We start from the raw sequence: 18,512 nt of genomic DNA, 5'->3' as shown, positions 1-18,512 counted from the left end.
AGTGAAGCTACAACACAGGACTAAGAGCATGCTACTCAATGGAAACAGTATGCTATAGACAGAGCTAGGTGATCCCACAACAAAGGATCAGGGCAAAGCTCTGCAGCCTTGCCACATCAGTCATGAATGGTGGTGGACAACTAAATAACTAACAGGACAAGGTCATTCTGCAAACATCTCTATCTTCAATGTTAGCAGACATCTGCATATGAGTGCAAAAGATAAGGCTGAAGCATTTCCAACCATCTTCAGCCAGAAGTGGTGAGTGGATGATTCATCTCGGCCTCCAAGAGACAAGAAGCCAGCCTTCAGCCAATACAATTTATTGAATGTGATATCAAGAAATGGTTGATTGCACCGAATACAGCAAAGGCAATGGGCAGAATCGTCCCAGATTTGCACTAAGTGTGGTAGCAGTTGGGAAAAAAGATGTTTTACCCGCCAGCCACAATGATGGCTTTTCACACCGTATCATCCCAATCCGTCTCATTAATCATGCATTCCCAGGAAACAGGCTGTTTCAATGGCGAGCAGGCTCTGATTCGCCTGCCATGCCGTCACCTCACTGCTTCCTCACACCAAGTGCCACATTTAAAGTGCAACCATGCGCACAACTCTCAGTGCTTTCAGCCCAGGAATGCTGCAAAGAGGACATGGCCCTGAAAGGCAAGAAGACTGCAGGCCCCCGGTTTAGTGACACATCCCTCAAGTGCCTTTCAGATACCATAGAGGCCCTCCATGATGTCCTCTATCCCCGCTCTGTCCATAGGAAGGATAGCAACATTACCACTCTGGCTTGGTCGACAATGGCAGTGGTGATCAGTGCCAACGCTGCAGAGAAGAGGTTGGCCATCCAATGCAGGTAGAGGATGAATGATCCCATCCATGCTGCCAAGCTAAGGCAACCATCTCAACACTCTAAACTCTCACACTCAAGCCTATCACACATTCACTGGCATCTCACTCACTGTCAGCTCATGGGACATCACCACTCACTCTCTCACACACACCCTCACTTCTACATCTGGCCTCATCTCCTCTAGAAACTGCCTCCTCAGCCCTCACCATCTTGAAGCCACTTGCACAGATCAACTTGTGCCCACACACACCCTACGATAACCCCCTTCCCCAATACAGCCCTCACCCTGCAGCCTCTTCCCTCGTCTGAGGCCACTTCTCCCCCTTCCCCAAGCAAACCCTAGCCCTGCAGCCATTGAAAAGCCATCCCTGACTTATGGCTGGTCTGGTAGGTAGAGATCTGCCCTAAATTGATTTGGTGCTGTTTGAGAAGCCTGGGGCTGATGACTGCGAGTGTTACCTGAAGCAAGGGAGGCAAACAAACCTTGAAGTCCCGAGAAAAATGCAGCTCACCAGGTGTAAGTCGCTTATGTACAGTTGTTAAACACAGTCAGATGATCCATCGTGGTGGCTGATTCTGGTGAGCTGGGCTTATAATGATATGCAGATGTATTACAAAGAAAATCCCAATGTCTGATGGCAGGAAACACATCCTGCCATTGACGGGCAGAGCAGACGATTGCAAGTTGGTTTCACCATGTTTGAAAACCAACTTTTGGCCTTCTTGCCAGATTGTCCACTCCCGCTGCCAAACATGCCAGCGGGCACATAAAATTCTCCACTATGATATCCATTAACATTTCAGCTGTAGTGTTGAACATGTGCTCCAAAGCTAGCCTCACTCCCACTGCTAGCCTCACAAAGTGGAAAATAGCCTTGGTGTGTGCAGTATGGTCCACAAAAAACAGGACCAATCCAATCTGGCCTATTACTACTCCATCAGTCTACTCTCAATCAACCACAAAGTGATGGAAGGTGTCATCAACAATGCTATCAAGGGGCACTTACTCACCAATACTCAGTTTGGGGTCTGCCAGGGCCAATCAGCTCCTGACCTCATTACAGTGTTGGTCCAATCATGAACAAAAGCACTGCACTTAAGAGGTGAGATGACAGTGACTTCCCTTGACATCAGGGCAATATTTGACTGAGTATGACATCAAGGAGCCCTGGCAAAATTGAAGTCAATGGAAATCAGGGGGAAAACTTTCCACTGATTGGAGTCATATCTAGCACAAAGGGAGATGGCTGTGGTTGTTAGAAGCCGATCATCTCAGCCCCAGGACATCGCTGCAGTAGTTTCTCAGGGTAGTGCTCGAGGCCCAACCATCTTCAGCTGCTTCATCAATAACCTCCAAACATAATGTCAGGAGTTGAGATGTTTGCTGATGATTGTGTAGTGTTCAACTACTGGCTGTCCATGGCTACATGCAGCAAGACCTGCGCAAAATTCAGGCTGGTAAGTGGCAAGCAACATTTATGCAACATAGATGCCAGACAATGACCATTGTAATGATCCCCAGCTGAGGTTACCACTGGACAAGCCTGATCCTAGGGTGGAACCCAGCTTGATAGACCCTAACTTTTACTTGGAAAAACTCAGCAGGTCTGGCAGCATCGGCGGAGAAGAAAAGAGTTGACGTTTCGAGTCCTCATGACCCTTCGACAGAACTTGAGTTCGAGTCCAAGAAAGAGTTGAAATATAAGTTGGTTTAAGGTGTGTGGGGGGGGGGGGGATCATCCTCTGCCATTTCCGCCAACTCCAGCATGATGCCACCACCAAACACATCTTCCCTTCACCCCCCCCCCCATCGGCATTCCGTAGGGATCGGTCCCTCCGGGACACGCTGGTCCACTCCTCCATCACCCCCTACTCCTCAACCCCCTCCTGTGGCACCACCCCATGCCCACGCAAAAGATGCAACACCTGCCCCTTCACTTGCTCTCTCCTCACCGTCCAAGGGCCCAAACACTCCTTTCAAGTGAAGCAGCATTTCACTTGCATTTCCCCCAACTTAGTCTACTGCATTCGTTACTCCCAATGTGGTCTCCTCTACATTGGAGAGACCAAACGTAAACTGGGCGACCGCTTTGCAGAACACCTGCGGTCTGTCCGCAAGAATGACCCAAACCTCCCTGTCGCTTGCCATTTTAACACTCCACCCTGCTCTCTTGCCCACATGTCTGTCCTTGGCTTGCTGCATTGTTCCAGTGAAGCCCAACGCAAACTGGAGGAACAACACCTCATCTTCCGACTAGGCATTTTACAACCTTCCGGAATGAATATTGAATTCAACAACTTTAGGTCTTGAGCTCCCTCCTCCATCTCCACCCCCTTTCTGTTTCCCCCTTCCTTTTTTTTCCAATAAATTATATAGATTTTTCTTTTCCCACCTATTTCCATTATTTTTAAATATTTTAAAATCTTTTATGCTCCCTCCACCCCCACTAGAGCTATACCTTGAGTGCCCTACCATCCATTCTTAATTAGCACATTCGTTTAGATAATATCACCAACTTTAACACCTATGTGTTCTTTTGTTCTACTGTTGTTGACATCTTTTGATGATCTGCTTCTATCACTGCTTGTTTGTCCCTACAACCACATCGCCCCCCTCCACTTCTCTCTCTCTCTCTGCCCTCCCCCCCCCCCCACACCTTAAACCAGCTTATATTTCAACTCTTTCTTGGACTCGAACTCAAGTTCTGTCGAAGGGTCATGAGGACTCGAAACGTCAACTCTTTTCTTCTCCGCCGATGCTGCCAGACCTGCTGAGTTTTTCCAGGTAATTCTGTTTTTGTTTTGGATTTCCAGCATCCGCAGTTTTTTTGTTTTTATACCTAACTTTTACTTGTTCATTTAGATACATGGAGAGGGGCTACTGAACCGAGTCACCGGAGTCAGCTAATGAACTTTTAACAAAAGCATTAAACATTTATTAAACAAAGGATGAACAATATTATAATACCCCTTCACCAACAACTATGTCTTTACAGATATATACAGATTTGTAAGGATAACACAAATTACAAAAGCTATCTTATACCCTAGTGTCCAAAGTAAGTACACAGTCCGTGTACTAATAGGCAACCTGTGGTCAGACACATCACACTCTGAAAGCAAGGTCTGAAATTTCACCTCGGCATGCCCAACATGCACGATTGTGAAATAGCACATGATGACATCAGGCAAGCGTCATCGCGCACTCACAATATTTCAGTCAGCGGGCGCACGTAGGAGTCGGCAGCATGGCAGCTGACAATTAAGAGGGCTGTTAAGCCTATTAATCAATTAATGAAATAGAACTTTTCCCTGCCTGTCCAACCTTACTGTTGGCAGGCGGATGAACAGGCCAAGAGGCCTTTCGATTTTCGAGGGAACTTCATCCACGGGCGGGATGAGGGTTCCGATGTTAATTAAAAATAAAATAAAAGTTTTCAGAACTCATGTGCAACATGTCCTTGCTCCTGTGACAGAGTCACATGAGGGGACATGTTTTCCTTATTTTTGAAAACTTTATTTTTAATGTGGAAAATCTTCAGCTCCCTGAGGCAGCTCTGTGCCTTCAGGAAGTTTTCTGTGAGCGCATCTGCGCGCAAGCGCTGACTTCCGCACTTGGCCTCCTCCACCACCCCCACGCAGGCTGTCCATCATCTACAAAGAACAAATTAAGAGTGTGGTGGAATACTCCTCAGTTGACTGGATGAGTGCAGCTCCAATAACAAACAAAACTTCAACACTATATAGGACAAAGCAGCCCACTTGATGGCACTCCCATCTGATACATTAAACATTCACTCCCTCTTACACTGGTGCACAGTGGCTGCAGTGTATACCATCGACAAGATGCTCCTTAACACAAACTTCCACATCTGACACCTCTACCACCTAGAAGGACAAGGGCAGCAAATGCTTGGGAATGCCACCTTCCGAAAGGTTCCCTCCAATCAACACACCATCCTGACTTGGAACTATATCATTGCTCCTTCACTGTCACTCGGTCAAAATCCCTTCTTAACAAGACTGTGGGTGTACTTACGCCACATGGACTGCAGCAGTTCAAGAAGTTGGCTCATCAGCACCTTCTCAAGAGCAACTAGGAATGAATAATTAATACTGACCTTGCCAGAGACACCCACATCCCATGAACAAACAAAAAATAACTAATTTTAAACCTGTGTAGTGCTGTTTAACTTTACTGCATAATGCAATTGTTGAAGGCCAAGTATCTCAGTCCCAGGACATTGCTACAGGTGTTTCTTAGGGCATCTCAAAAGACCAAACATCTTCAGCTGCTTCATCAATCACCTTCGCTCCATCATAAGATCAGAAGTGGGGATATTCACTGGTGATTGCAGAGTTCAGTTCCATCCTAACTCTTCAAATAATGAAGTAACTTATGCCCACATGCAGCAAGACTTGGATAACATTCAGGCTTGGGTTGATAAATGGCAAGAAACATTTGCGCTACACAAGATTCTGACAATTACCACCCTCAAAATGAGAACAATTAAACACTTAATGGCATTGACAGCCAATGGCATTCCCATCACTGGCAATCACCACTGACCAGAAATTAGCTGGACCAGCCATATATATCCTGTGGCTACAAGGAGGCGGTGGCCTAGTGGTTTTGTCACTGGACTAGTAATCCAGGACCCAGGATAATGCAAAGGGTAGTGCAAAGGACATAGCTGCAAGTCTGGGTCTGCAGCAGGTGGTGGGTGAATCAACAAGAGGGAAAAACATACTTGATCTCATCCTCACCAACCTGCCTGCCTACTGCAGATTCATCTGTCCAAAGCATTATCGTTAATAGTGAGCACCGCACATCACAGAATCACAGAATCTCACAGTGCAGAAGAGGCCCCTCGGTCCATTGAGTCTGCACCAAAATGTGAGAAACACCTGACCTACCTACCTAGTACCATTTACCAGCACTTGGCCCATAGCCTTGAATGTTATGACGTGCTAAGTGCTCATCCAGGTACTTTTTAAAGGATGTGAGGCAACCCGCCTCCACCACCCTCCCAGGCAGCACATTCCAGACCGTCACCACCCTCTGGGTAAAAACGTTTTTCCTCACACCCCCCCTAAACCTCCTGCCCCTCACCTTGAACTTATGTCCCCTTGTGACTGACCTTCAACTAAAGGAAACAGCTGCTCCTTATCCACCCTGTCCATGTCCCTCATAATCTTGTACATCTCGATCAGGTTGCCCCTCAGTCTTCTCTGCTCCAGTGAAAACAACCCAAGTCTATCCAACCTCTCTTCATAACTTAAATGTTTCATCCCAAACAAATCCTGGTGAATCCCCTCTGCATCCCCTCCAGTGCAATCACATCCTTCCTATAATGTGGCGACCAGGACTGCACACAGTACTCCAGCTATGGCCTCACCAAGGTTCTATACAACTCCAACATGACCTCCCTACTTTTATAATCTATTCCTCAATGGATAAAGGCAAGTGTCCCATATGCCTTTTTCACTACCCCACTAACATGCCCTCCCTTTCAGAGATCCATGGGCACACACGCCAAGGTCCCTTTGTTCCTCAGAACTTCCTAGTGTCATGCCATTCATTGAATACCTCCTTGTCAAATTACTCCTTCAAAAGTGTATCACCTCACTCTTTTCAGGGTTAAATTCCATCTGCCACTTATCTGCCCATTTGACCATCTCGTCTATATCTTCCTGTAGCCCAAGACACTCAACCTCACTGTTGTCCACCTGGTCAATCTTTGTGTCATCTGCAAACTTACAAATCCTACCCCCCACATAGTCATCTATGTTGTTTATATAAATGACGAATAATAGGGGACCGAGCACAGATCCCTGTCGTATGCCACTGGACACTGGCTTCCAGTCGTTAAAGCATCCTCCTGTCATCACCCACTGTCTCCTACAACTAAGTCCTTGTGGAGACCCAAGTCCCGTCTTCACATTGAGAATACCCTCAGCAATCATGTTGTGTGGCACTACCACCATGCAGATTGGGAAAGGTTTCAAACAGATCGAGCAACTCAAGACTGGGCATCCATGAGGGGCTGTGGGCCATCATCAGCAGCAGAATTGTACTCAATCACAGTCTGTAACCACATGGCCTGGCATATCTGGCATTCTACGATTACCACCAGGCCATGGGATCAATCCTGGTTCAATGAAGGGTACAGGAGAGCATGCCAGGAGAAGCCCAGGCATACCTAAAAACAAGGTGTGAACCTGCTGAAGCTAAAACACAGGACTACTTGTGCGCCAAACAGCATAAGCAGCAAGTGATAGACAGAGCTAAGCAATCCTACAACCAATGGATCAGATCTAAGCTCTGCAGTCTTGCCACATCCAGTCGTGAATGGTGGTGGACAATTAAACAACTCACTGGAAGAGGTGGCTCCAAAATGATCCTCAATGATGGGGGAGCCCAGCACATCAGTGCAAAATATAAGGCTGAAGCATTTGCCACAATCTTCAGCCAGGAGTGCTGAGTGGATGATCCATTCAACTCCTCCAGAGTTCCAGAGCATGTTACAGATGCAAGTCTTCAGCCAATTCAATTCACTCCACATGATATCAAGAAAGGGCTGAAGGCACTGGATGCTGCAAAAACTATGGGCCCTGACAATATTTTGGTAATAGTACTGAAGGCTTGTGCTCCAGAACTTGCCACAGCCCTAGCCAAGCTGTTCCAGTACAGCTACAATACCTGCATCTACCAGGCAATGTGGAAAATTGTCCAGGTGTGTCCTGTACACAGAAAGCAGGACAAATCCAACCCGGCCAATTACCACCCCATCAGTCTACTCTCAATCGTCAGTAAAGTGATGGAAGGAGTCATCAGCAGTGCTATCAAGTGGCGCTTGCTTAACAATAACCTGCACGTTGACACTCAGTTTGGGTTCCGCCAGGGCCACTCAGCTCCTGACCTCATTACACCCTTAGTTCAAACATGGACCAAAGAGCTGAACTCCAGAGGTGAGGTGAGAGTGACTGCCCATGACATCAAGGCCACATTTGACCATATTTGGCATCAAGGAGCTCTAGCAAAACTGGAGTCAAAGGGAATCAGGGGGAAAACTCTCTACTGGTTGGAGCCATACCTAGCACAAAGGAAGATGGTTATGCTTTTTGGAGGTCAATCATCTCAGTTTCAGGTCATCACTACAGGAGTTCCTCAGGGTGGTGTCGTAGGCCCAATCATCTTCAGCTGCTTCATCAATGACCTCCTTTCCATCATAAGGTCAGATGTGCGGATGTTCGCTGATGATTTCACAATGTTCAGAACCATTCGCGACTCCTCAGATACTGAAGCAGTCAACGTCCAAATGCAGCAAGATCTGGACAATATCCAGGCTTGGGCTGACAAGTGGCAAGTAACATTTGCCACACAAATCCCAGGCAATGACCATCTCCAACAAGAGAGAAACTAACCATCGCCACTTGACATTTAATGACATTACAATTGCTGAATCCCCCACTATCAACATTGTGGGAGTTACTATTGACAAGAAGCTGAATTGGACTAACCATATAAATACTGTGGCTACAGGGTAGGCCAGAGGCTAGGAATCCTGTGATGAGGAACTCACTTGCTGGCTCTTCAAAGCCTGCTCACTGTTTACAAGGCACCGGTCAGGAGTGTGTTGGAACACTCTCCACTTGCCTGGATGGGTGCAGCTCCAACAACACTCAAGAAGCTTGACACTAACCAGGACAAAGCCTCTGCTTGATTGGCATCTCATCCACAAACATTCACTCCCTCCTCCACCACCAACGCACAGTGGCAGCAGTGTGTACCGTCTAAAAGAAGCACTGCAGGGACTCATGAAGCCTCCGTAGACAGCACCTTCCAAACCAATGACCGCTACCCTCTTGGAGGACAAGGGGAGCAGACACATTGGGACAACACCACCTGGGAGTTCCCCTCCAAGCCACTCACCATCCTGACTTGGAATCATACTGCTACTGCTTCACTGTTGCTGGGTCAAAATCCTGGTACTCCAGGAGCTCTGTGAGTGAACATGCACCACATGACTGCAGCGGTTCAAGAAGGCAGCTTACCACCAACTTCTCAAGGTCAGTTAGGGATGGGTAATAAATGCTGGCCTAGCTAGTGATGCCCACATGCCATGAATGAATTAAAAAAGAGCAGGCCAGATTCTACAAAGCCTGTCCACTACAAGACAGCCTGTCTACAAGACAAAAGTCAGGAATATTCTCCACCTGTCGGGGGAGTGTAGTTTCATCAATACTCAAGAAGCTCAACACCATCCAGGACAAAGCAGCCTGCTTGTTTGGCACCCCGTCTACCACCTCAGCATTTAATCCCTTCAGCACCAGTATACCATGGTTGCATTATGTACTACCTACAAGGTGCACTACAGTAATTTTTTAAGGCTTCTTCAACACCATTTTCCAACCCAACAACCTCTATCACCTAGAAGGACAAGGGCAACAGGCACATAGGAATACCACCATTTACAAGTTGCCTTCCAAGTCACATACCATCCTATCATTCCTTCAACGTTGCTGGGTTAAATTTCAGGAACTTCCTACCTAACAGCACTGTAAAGCAGCTACACCACATGGACTGTAGCAGTTCATGAAGATGCTTCACCACCAGCATTTAGAGATGGGCAATAAATTGTCAGCAACATCCACATCAACAAATTTTTAAAAGTTCCCATTCAATGCTACAAGAAATTTCATGACATTAGCTGATCAAGCAAGCCCAACAGCAAGCAGCCACAACTTCCAAGAATGGACTAGCACTGAATGCATGAACAACTACCACCGACTCATTATAGTGTAATGCTTCTGATTTTACAATTAGTATCTAGAAGGTATCTTGGTGTCTTTTGCTCTCCCAGCCTTCAGTTGCAAATGTCCCTTCCTTTACAGTCTTTTAAATGCACAGATACCATTAAAACAAAAAATAGGGGCCTTCTGCACATCCTAGAATGTTGAGATTTTCATCGTTTTGCAAGGAAGTAAGCTCCACCTCCCCTTATAAGACCAATGATGGCATGCTAAAGAAAAAAATTGTGATTAAAAGTATTTTGATTAATTACATTGCTTTATTTCATTTACATTTAGTTCTTAAGGGTACAATTAATAAATTGGCATGTAGCCAATCAAATAAGAACAACTTGAGTTGAGAGGGGGAAATATAAATGTAAACCAACCAAATTTAAACATGAATTAGAAATCCGCCTAATTCAACAAGATGTGATACAGGAAGTCTGACTGTATGTGCATGCTATATGTACCATTTTCATAATGCATGGTGAATTCTTGAAATAAACCATCCAGAATCAACTCTAAAACACTAACTTTTTACTATAAACTCATTACAATCATGCTACAATGGCACATTAAAAAATAATATTTAACATACACCCACCTGTGCTAGATATGACTTCAGGTTTCTTGGGTTCAGGCCTCCTGAGATGCCTTGGAAGCTTATCATTTTCAATATGCCATTTTTTCAAACACTGTGGTTCATGAATACTTATAGATGTGGTTCCATACTCTCGGCCGCAAAGATAGCAGACAACTGTTCGTGGGCGTCTAATTGCTGGTGGCTAGAAACAATTGTTAGGTTTTAGCCATTAAATTCTAACACTGTAAGATACTGTAGGGCCACAGTTGGAGGAACACAATTTGTTAATACACTAACAGACAGAAAAAAAAATGCCACTATTTCTTAAAATGCTAATTTAGATTAATTGAACCAATTTCCATTTCAGTCTAATATTAAAAGTTTGATTGTGTATCTAAGTTATTTCCACTGAGTACATAGGGCAGAATTTTACATCCTGCGGGCGGGAGTGTGCCTGACCCGATTGGGCATAAAATCACGGGAGAAGACGTCGGGCGAGCGTCCTGATATCATCCCGCGCTCGTGCGATATTTCGCTCAGCGGTCATTTGCAAAAGTCAGAAGCATGCACGCCGACAATTCAGAGGGCAATACGGCCCATTAGTGGCGCAATTGTCTCTGATTTTTTGTTGTCCATCAAACCTTACAGTTGGCAGATGGGCAAATTGGCCAGGCGGGCTTTGCATTTTTCATGAAACCTCATCCAAGGGAGGGACGAGGTTTCCATTATTTGTTAAAAATAAGAATACAAATCCATGGACAGCATTTTTATCATCTATATGTTCAGGTGCCTGATTGCGATGTTTGGACACTTATTTTTTTCCTGATTTTCAAAACTTTATTTCATGGTTTTCAGGTCTGCAGCTCCCTGAGGCAGCTCTCTGCCCTCGAGGAACTTTCTCTCAGCGCACTCCCACGCCTGCGGAAATGCCCAACCACCTCCCACACCCCCCCCCACACACACACACACACACACACACACACCACCACCCCCACCACCACCACCACCACCACCACCACCACCCCGGAGTGTTGAGCTTTTCAGCACATGTTTCACGCCCCCTGCCCATTAATTGGCCAGCCAGTGTGAAATTGCTGTCAGGGGGCCGATCGCCGTGGGCAGTCCGTCTCCTGACCACTCCCGGGCCTGCTGAGCTGAAAATTCAGGCCATGTGGATGTCAGATTTACCCCACAAGCAGGAAAACCCAATAACTTACAAATAATAAAAAGCCTTAATGGGTTATAAATATTTTTCTCAAAAATGGGATAAATCTTCTCCCCGTTGTCTGTTCTATTCTAACCTTCAGGGAATATCTCACCCTCTCCAATTATTATCCTAGTTTTAACCTCCCTTTCTCCTCAATGTTTTTAAATGTGTCTTTGCCTTCTTCTTCCATTTCCATCTTTCTCACAATTCCTTCCCAAACTTCTTCAGTACAGTTTCTGATCTGCAAACAGTGCCAAATCCATCTCAGTCTAAGTTAAGAACATTTAATCTGTGATTGTGACCTGTGGGGTCTCTCAGCCTCTCTATGATGTTCAGCATGATTGATCTTCTCAATGTCCTCCATCAGCTCTCTGTAATTCCACTGCATGGAACTGTTACTGTAATATTGCCCAACACAGTCAGTAGCTTTCCAGCAATGATGTCTCCTCCCACCCCACATGGACACCTCTGTTTCTTTCAAGGACCTGTAATTGAGTCCCTCCCTTTGAGCATCTACAAGCTGCCCCTTAGAGATCTCATTCAAAGGCACACGGCCAACATCACTATGTATGTTGGCTAAACCCAGCTCTGTCTCTCCACAATTTCTCTTGACTCTACAACAAGCTACACTCTGACATTACACTGCGGGTTAGACAGAATTTCCTCTAATATAATACTGGGTTGATTTAAAATTTAATTTTGAACTCCAGTCAAAAACTCCCTTGCCACCATGTCCATGCCCTCCTATAACTGTTTGCTCATGCTGAATCAAGTTTGCACAACTGTGGCATTCTGTTCAAGCCATAGTTGAGCTTGGAATTTAAGGATAGAGTGATGCACCATAAGTGGTTTTATGCCATTTTGTTTTTGTAGCATTTGTGTCAACAAAAAAACTACAGGCGATCAGCTGCTGCTAATGTGTGCTTCAGAGCTGGTGCAACTAGCAGAAACAGCCCCTTGTGGCATCATGACTTTTTCCACTTTCATTCAGGCAAGCTGTAATGCTGCCTTATGAGGATAGTGTTATTATATAGAATTACAGCATAGAAACAGGCCATTTGGCCCAACCAGTCCTTGCCGGTATTCCTGCTCCACTTGAGCTCCTCCCACTCTTCTTCATCTTCCTCTATCGGCAAAACTCTCTATTCCCTTTTCCCTCATATGCTTCTCTAGCCTCCCATAAATACATCCCTTTATTCACCTCAATCACTCCCTCTGATAGCGAGTTTTCACCACGGTTTAGGTATAGAGGTTTCTTCTGAATTTCCTATTTAACGTTGTGGTGACTAGCTTGTACTGATGGTCTCTAATTTTGCATTTCCCAATTGGAAACATTCTCTATGTCTGCACTATCAAAAGATTTTATCATTTTAAATTTAAAGACCTCTATTTTGTCACCCCTCAGCCTTCTCTTTTCAAGAAAGAAGCACAGCTTGTTCATCCTTTCCCGATAGCAATAACCTTGCATTCCTGGTATCATACTTGTATTTGTTTTTTGCACTCTCTCAAGAGCCTTGGTATACTTTTTATAATATGGTGACCAAAACTGTGCACAGTGCTCCAAGTGTGATCTAACCAAGCTTCAGTGCAAGTTTAAGAACACAGGACAGAAGAAATAGGAGCACAGTAAGCCATATGGTCATTTGAGTCTGCTCCGCCATTTAATAAAATCATAGCTGATCCTAAATCTCAAATCTCGTTTCCTGTCCAATTTCGTTAGAATCCAAAAGTCTATTTACCTTAGCCTTGAATATATTCAATGACTGAGCATTCACAGCCTTCTGGGGGAGCAAATTTCAAAGATTCTCTTCGCACTGAGTGAAGAAATTTTTTCCTTCACTCGGTTTAAAACGGCTGAGCCCTTATCCTGAGACTATGCCCTCTATTTCTCGGCTGTCTAGCTAGGGGAAACAACCACTCACCATCTATCCTGTCAAGCCTTCTCAGAGCCTTACCTGCTTCAATAAGATCATATTTCACTTTGGTTATGATCCTTAGAGAGATCCTTTGAGTCTTTTCCACTACTTGATATAATCATGAGTGGTCTAACTGTGGTCTCAACCACACTTTCCTGTCTGCGCCCCCCCAACCCCATAACCCAATGACCTAGCCTCCACTGCTTTCTGTGGAAGAGGATTTCATTGATTAACAACTCTCTGAGAGAAAAAAAGTTATCATCTCCACCTTAAAAGAGACGCATCTTATTCTTAAGCAGTGCTAATGTCACTAGACTAGTAATCAAATCAATATGTTTCAAACATTAGCTAACAGCCAAATAATATTACAATTAAACAATAAAAATTAACTGAAACACTACTGACACACGCATAGTATCAAAGGCAGTCCCAAGTTCCTCCCAGCTTTCTGGTAGAGTTCAACTCAGTCTTCAACAAGACAGGTTGAATCTTCCAAGGTCCTTCACTAACCATTCTGTTCTGTCCGAGTTTTCAAAATACTATTATCACCAGCAAGGCACATCGAAGAATGCTCATTCCCTCTGGTCACCTCAGTCCTGACAGTATGGATTCCCAGAGATTCCTTTCCTGCACCCTTTAATAAACCCATTCAACAGTCTAGTCGGCTCTGGTAAAATTGCCTTTTCCACTGATAAATTTTCTTCTTCTCCCTGTACTTTTTTCTACTGAACAGAAAGGATCTTTTTCCTGGGAAAGGTTCACATCTCCTGTCATCAGAGTTTTTCTGAGAGTGTCTTATTTTTCCTGCCTACAGCCAGAGCTGTAACCCAACTCCCAGTTATTAGTCTATTTACTTTTCCCCTTCTCAAATCTCATTTCCATAGCAACCTAAGTCATATGAGCCTTCTCAAAAGTCTAATGACCGCATTGCCAGGAACCCCTTTAACTTCTTCTCCCAGAAGCCGAATTAGTGTCACTTGGTTTTGAAGGAACACGCCACACAAAGGAAAAAAGGGCTTTTTGCAAAGCTCAATGTTCATCCGACTACTCTAAATGCCAGAGAGTATTGGCCCATTCTACTTAATCACTCCTCAGAGGACAACCTATGATCCCAGGAATCAATCTAGTAAACCTTTGTTGTACCCTCTCTAAGGCAAGTACATCCTTCCTAAGGTACAGAGATCAGAACTGTACACAGTACTCCAGGTGTGGTCTCACCAAAGCCCTGTAAAATTGCAGCAAGATACCTTTACTCTTGTATTCTAACACCTTTGCAATGAAGGCTAACATACCAGTTGCCTACTTAATTGCACTTGCCTGCTAACTTTCTATGTTTCTTATACAAGGACAGCCAAATGCCTCCGAACACCAACATTTAATAACTTCTAACCATGTAAAAAAAATCAGCTTTTCCATTCTTCCTATTAATTGAATAACTTCACATATCTAAACATTACTATTCTAACTGCCAGATTTTTGCCCAATCACTTAACCTATTTATATCCTTTTACAGGCTCTTTGAGAAGGATCTTAACTACCGGAAGGATGGAAGGAGGGGGGGTGTTAAGTCCCTGAAAACTGCTGCCATTTCGGAAATCCGACCTAATTCCGCCCACTTCCATCTTTTACTGGGGCGCATTCCGAGGTAAGTGGGAAGGTCTCATGGAGCTTTCAGGTCAGTCATGTAAATATTTGAACAACCATTTAATTGAGAACCTCACCCAGAATTCTGGCTTTAAGTTTTTAAAACTGTGTGGAACTCACCAGTGTTAAATAGCGGGGAGCTATTGAGCAATGAAACTGACAAGCTGGAAAATTTAAACAGTGAAACTGCATTGCTGCTACCTTGTCTACCTGAAAGGCTTTTGCTCACAGGCCTTCATGCTTTCAGTCTGTTACAGATGATTTCCAACTACTTGGAAGTCATTGCACCTACCTTGGACTTCACCCACCTTGTAGTACACAACCCTGCTGTCAGCCTTCACTGTAGCATAGGAGTAGCTTATGTAGCTATCACATGGACCTCTGATGAGGAATAAGAGGAACAACAACAGCAGTTGCCTTCTCCACGGCCACCTGCTGCTTCACAGGACAAAAGGGATGGTGACGGAACTCCAGCTTGAAGCGGTGATACTCCCAGCATAGGGCACACAGACAGAGAATCAGCGTCCTTGACATGATGGAGTAACAGTGCCTCAGGAGGCACAGGTTTTCACAGCAGGTTGTAGCTGACAGCTGCCGCGTCCTGGAGCAAGACCTCCTTCCAAGAGAAGGCTAGATGAACAGTGGCTGTCAAGGTCACTACACCCTGAATTTCTTCACCTTGGGCTCCTTCCGGGGATCTGCTGATGACATCTGCTGAATTCTGTCATCAGATCCCCACAAGTCTCTCCCAGGTAACTAATGCCACACTTGCAAAGCCTACCACTTATGTCCACGTTGCCATTGGTGAGGCCGGTCAGACCCAGAGAACTCTTGCATTTGCTGCAGTGGTTGGATTCCAGCAGGTACAGTGTGTCAGAGACTACACCTGTGTGGCAATCAAGGCCTCCTCAGATAAGCCTGGAGTATTTATCAATTGGAAGGGACTCCACTCCCTCAATGTTTAGCTCATAGATGAACACCAGGGGCAGAATTTTTCCCTTGACAGCGAGCGGGCCCAGCTGACTCGGCGGTGGGCGGACAGCTGATACCCGCCGCCGAAACGGACCCCACCCCCGACAGGAAGTGCTATGTGCTTCCTGTGCAGGCGGGGGGAGGGGGGGGGTGGAATTCCCCAAATGCGAGAGTGCGTGAAAGAGCGTACATCTCCCTGACACTACATGCTGCCTCAGGGAGAGCGCTGAAAGTTTCTGAAACTTTAAAAAATAGAAAAATAACTAAATCTTTAACATGTCCTCCTCATGTGACAATGTCACACGAGATGGGACACGTTAATAAATATCGCAAAAACTTTACTAAAGTATTTTAAAGCCGACGTGAAGTCTCATCCCGCCGGCGGATGAGGTTTCATGTTTTTTCAGAAGCCCGCGGGGGCTCCTGGCCTGACCCCCAGCCCTTAAGGTTGGACGGGCAGGGCCTTTAATTGTTTTAACTACCCTGTCAATGGCCTCAATTGAACAGCTGATTTTGCTGTGCCCCCACCTTCCTGAATATTTAAATGGGGCGGGATGACATCGGGGGGGTTCCGCCTGATGTCATCCTGTGTCATTTTCGCATTGGCGAGTGGACCCCGCCCCAGCTCACCAACGGAAAACCTCTGCCCCAGAAGTTTACAATCCATGTCTGTGCAAAATACCCTGGAAGCTGCCATATTACTTCATTTTGTAAGAGTTATATTTCCCTCAGGTCTTCACGCCTCCATACATAGTGAGTGCATCGATTCCCTCGGGGACAAGGACCTAGCACACAAGAACTGTGAGGAGCCAACTACTGTCGCAGAGGAAAGGTGCAAGAGCCACACAGCCACAAGGACAATCATTCAGCAAACCATTGGGCTGCTGAAGCTGTGGTGCAGGTGCCTGGCCAGATCTCCAGCCACCCTTCAGTATGCGCCAGAAAGTGGGTCAAGAACTGTAGTGATCTTCTGGGCCTTACACAACATCGTGCTACAGAGAGGAACGGAATTGGAGGAGGAGGAAGGTGCAGTTTACTCAGCGTCCTATGATGAGAAGGAAGACGGCGAAAAGGAGGGGCCTGATGTGACCAGTGTCTCTGCAGCCACCCACCTTGTTACTAGAGGTGGGATTTGAACCCATGTGCCCAGAGCATTAACCTGGGCCTCTGGATTACTAGTTCAGCGACATTACCACTATGCCACCATCTCCTGCTATTTGAGGAGTTCAAATGAAGTACTTGATTCATTTACAAATCTATATGCACAAGGAGATTGTTATAAAAACCCAAGTGAATCCTTGTTTGCAACTAAGAAGTCTTCCATTTCCACTTCCTCTTACTCCCATTTGCTGCAACCACTGTGGCTGGAAGCGGGCTAATTATTCCCCTGCTCTGACAACTGAGATGCAAGTGGTGGACATCGTCTGAGGTCTTGGAGCTCATGAGATTCCTGTCAAAGACTGTTCCACCTATACCTGTGCAGGGGCAGACCCGGTTATTGGGGCAGGAGGCAGTCTGTGGGATTCTGTCTGAGATGGTGGTGGGGCAAAGGATAGGAAGTGGAAATGGTGTGAGAAGAGCCCCAGCTGCCATGTGCCCTTTCTTTATTTTCCCCTTCACATTCCACTTGCACCTTCCAGCCCTCCAAGAACTGGAGAGTACTTCACTGTATTTTAAGAACATAAGAAATAGGAGCAGGAGTAGACCATTCGGCCCCTCAAGCCTGCTCTGCCATTCAATAAGATCATGGCAGAGCTTTGTCAGGGTGACAGTAGCCCTGACATCAGTTTGGAAAGCAGGGGGCAACACTGCCTTGGCCATTTCAGGAAGCCTAGACCCAGTTCTGTGACAATTAGGCAATTAACTGCCTGGTGGGACCTTGTCCCTTTAAGGGATGAGATCCAACTTCCAAGAGCTGCTGGACAATCAGTGGGCTGCAGCTCTTCAGTCCCAGTAGCACCATTGAGAGCAGTGGCCACAGCTGGGACTGCACCCAGCTGCCCAGAGGTGGGGGGAAGGCCTCTGGGGGCCAGAGGGTACCAAGACAGGAGGGCACCTACCAAGCCCACAGGGAAGCCACCACTCTTACCTCACCACTAGGATTCAGCTCTTTTGTCCATGTTTGGACCAAGGCTGTAATGAAATCTGGAGCCAAATGGTCCTGGTGGGACCCAAGCTGAACATCAGTGAGCAGGTCATTGGGGATTAAGGGTGTAATCTTCAGCTCGGCGAGTGGGGGCGGGACCCGCCCGCTGAGGGGTAAAGTGACGCGGGGTGACGTCAGGTGTGCTTCCTGGCATCACCGTGTGTCATTCAGATTTTCAGTTCGGCGGGCGAGCAGCCAACTTCGCTGCGTGCCTATTGAGCCGTCAAAGGCCTATTAAGGCCATTTAACAATCAATTAAATCATTGATCTGAGCTGCCCGTCCAACCTTAAGGGTGGCGGAGAGGCAAAGAGCCCAGGCGGCCTTTGCATTTTTCATGGAACCTCATCCACGGGCGGTTTCATGAACATCTTTAAAGTGTTGGATAAAT

General features: G+C 45.9%; 1 protein-coding gene across 1 annotated transcript in view; it reads right to left on the bottom strand.

The window, feature by feature from the left end:
- Positions 1-18,512, bottom strand: part of LOC121277065 (zinc finger protein 474-like) — a 71,131-nt gene that overhangs the window by 12,878 nt on the left and 39,741 nt on the right. Inside the window, exon 6 of the mRNA XM_041185999.1 lies at positions 10,260-10,440. Within this exon, the coding sequence (XP_041041933.1) occupies positions 10,260-10,440 (181 nt within the window). The remainder of the gene's footprint in view (positions 1-10,259; positions 10,441-18,512) is intronic.

The sequence above is a fragment of the Carcharodon carcharias genome, chromosome 4 (assembly GCF_017639515.1).
Source record: "Carcharodon carcharias isolate sCarCar2 chromosome 4, sCarCar2.pri, whole genome shotgun sequence".
NCBI classification, from domain to species: Eukaryota; Metazoa; Chordata; class Chondrichthyes; order Lamniformes; family Lamnidae; genus Carcharodon; species Carcharodon carcharias.
This window is presented reverse-complemented; position numbering and strand designations above follow the sequence as displayed.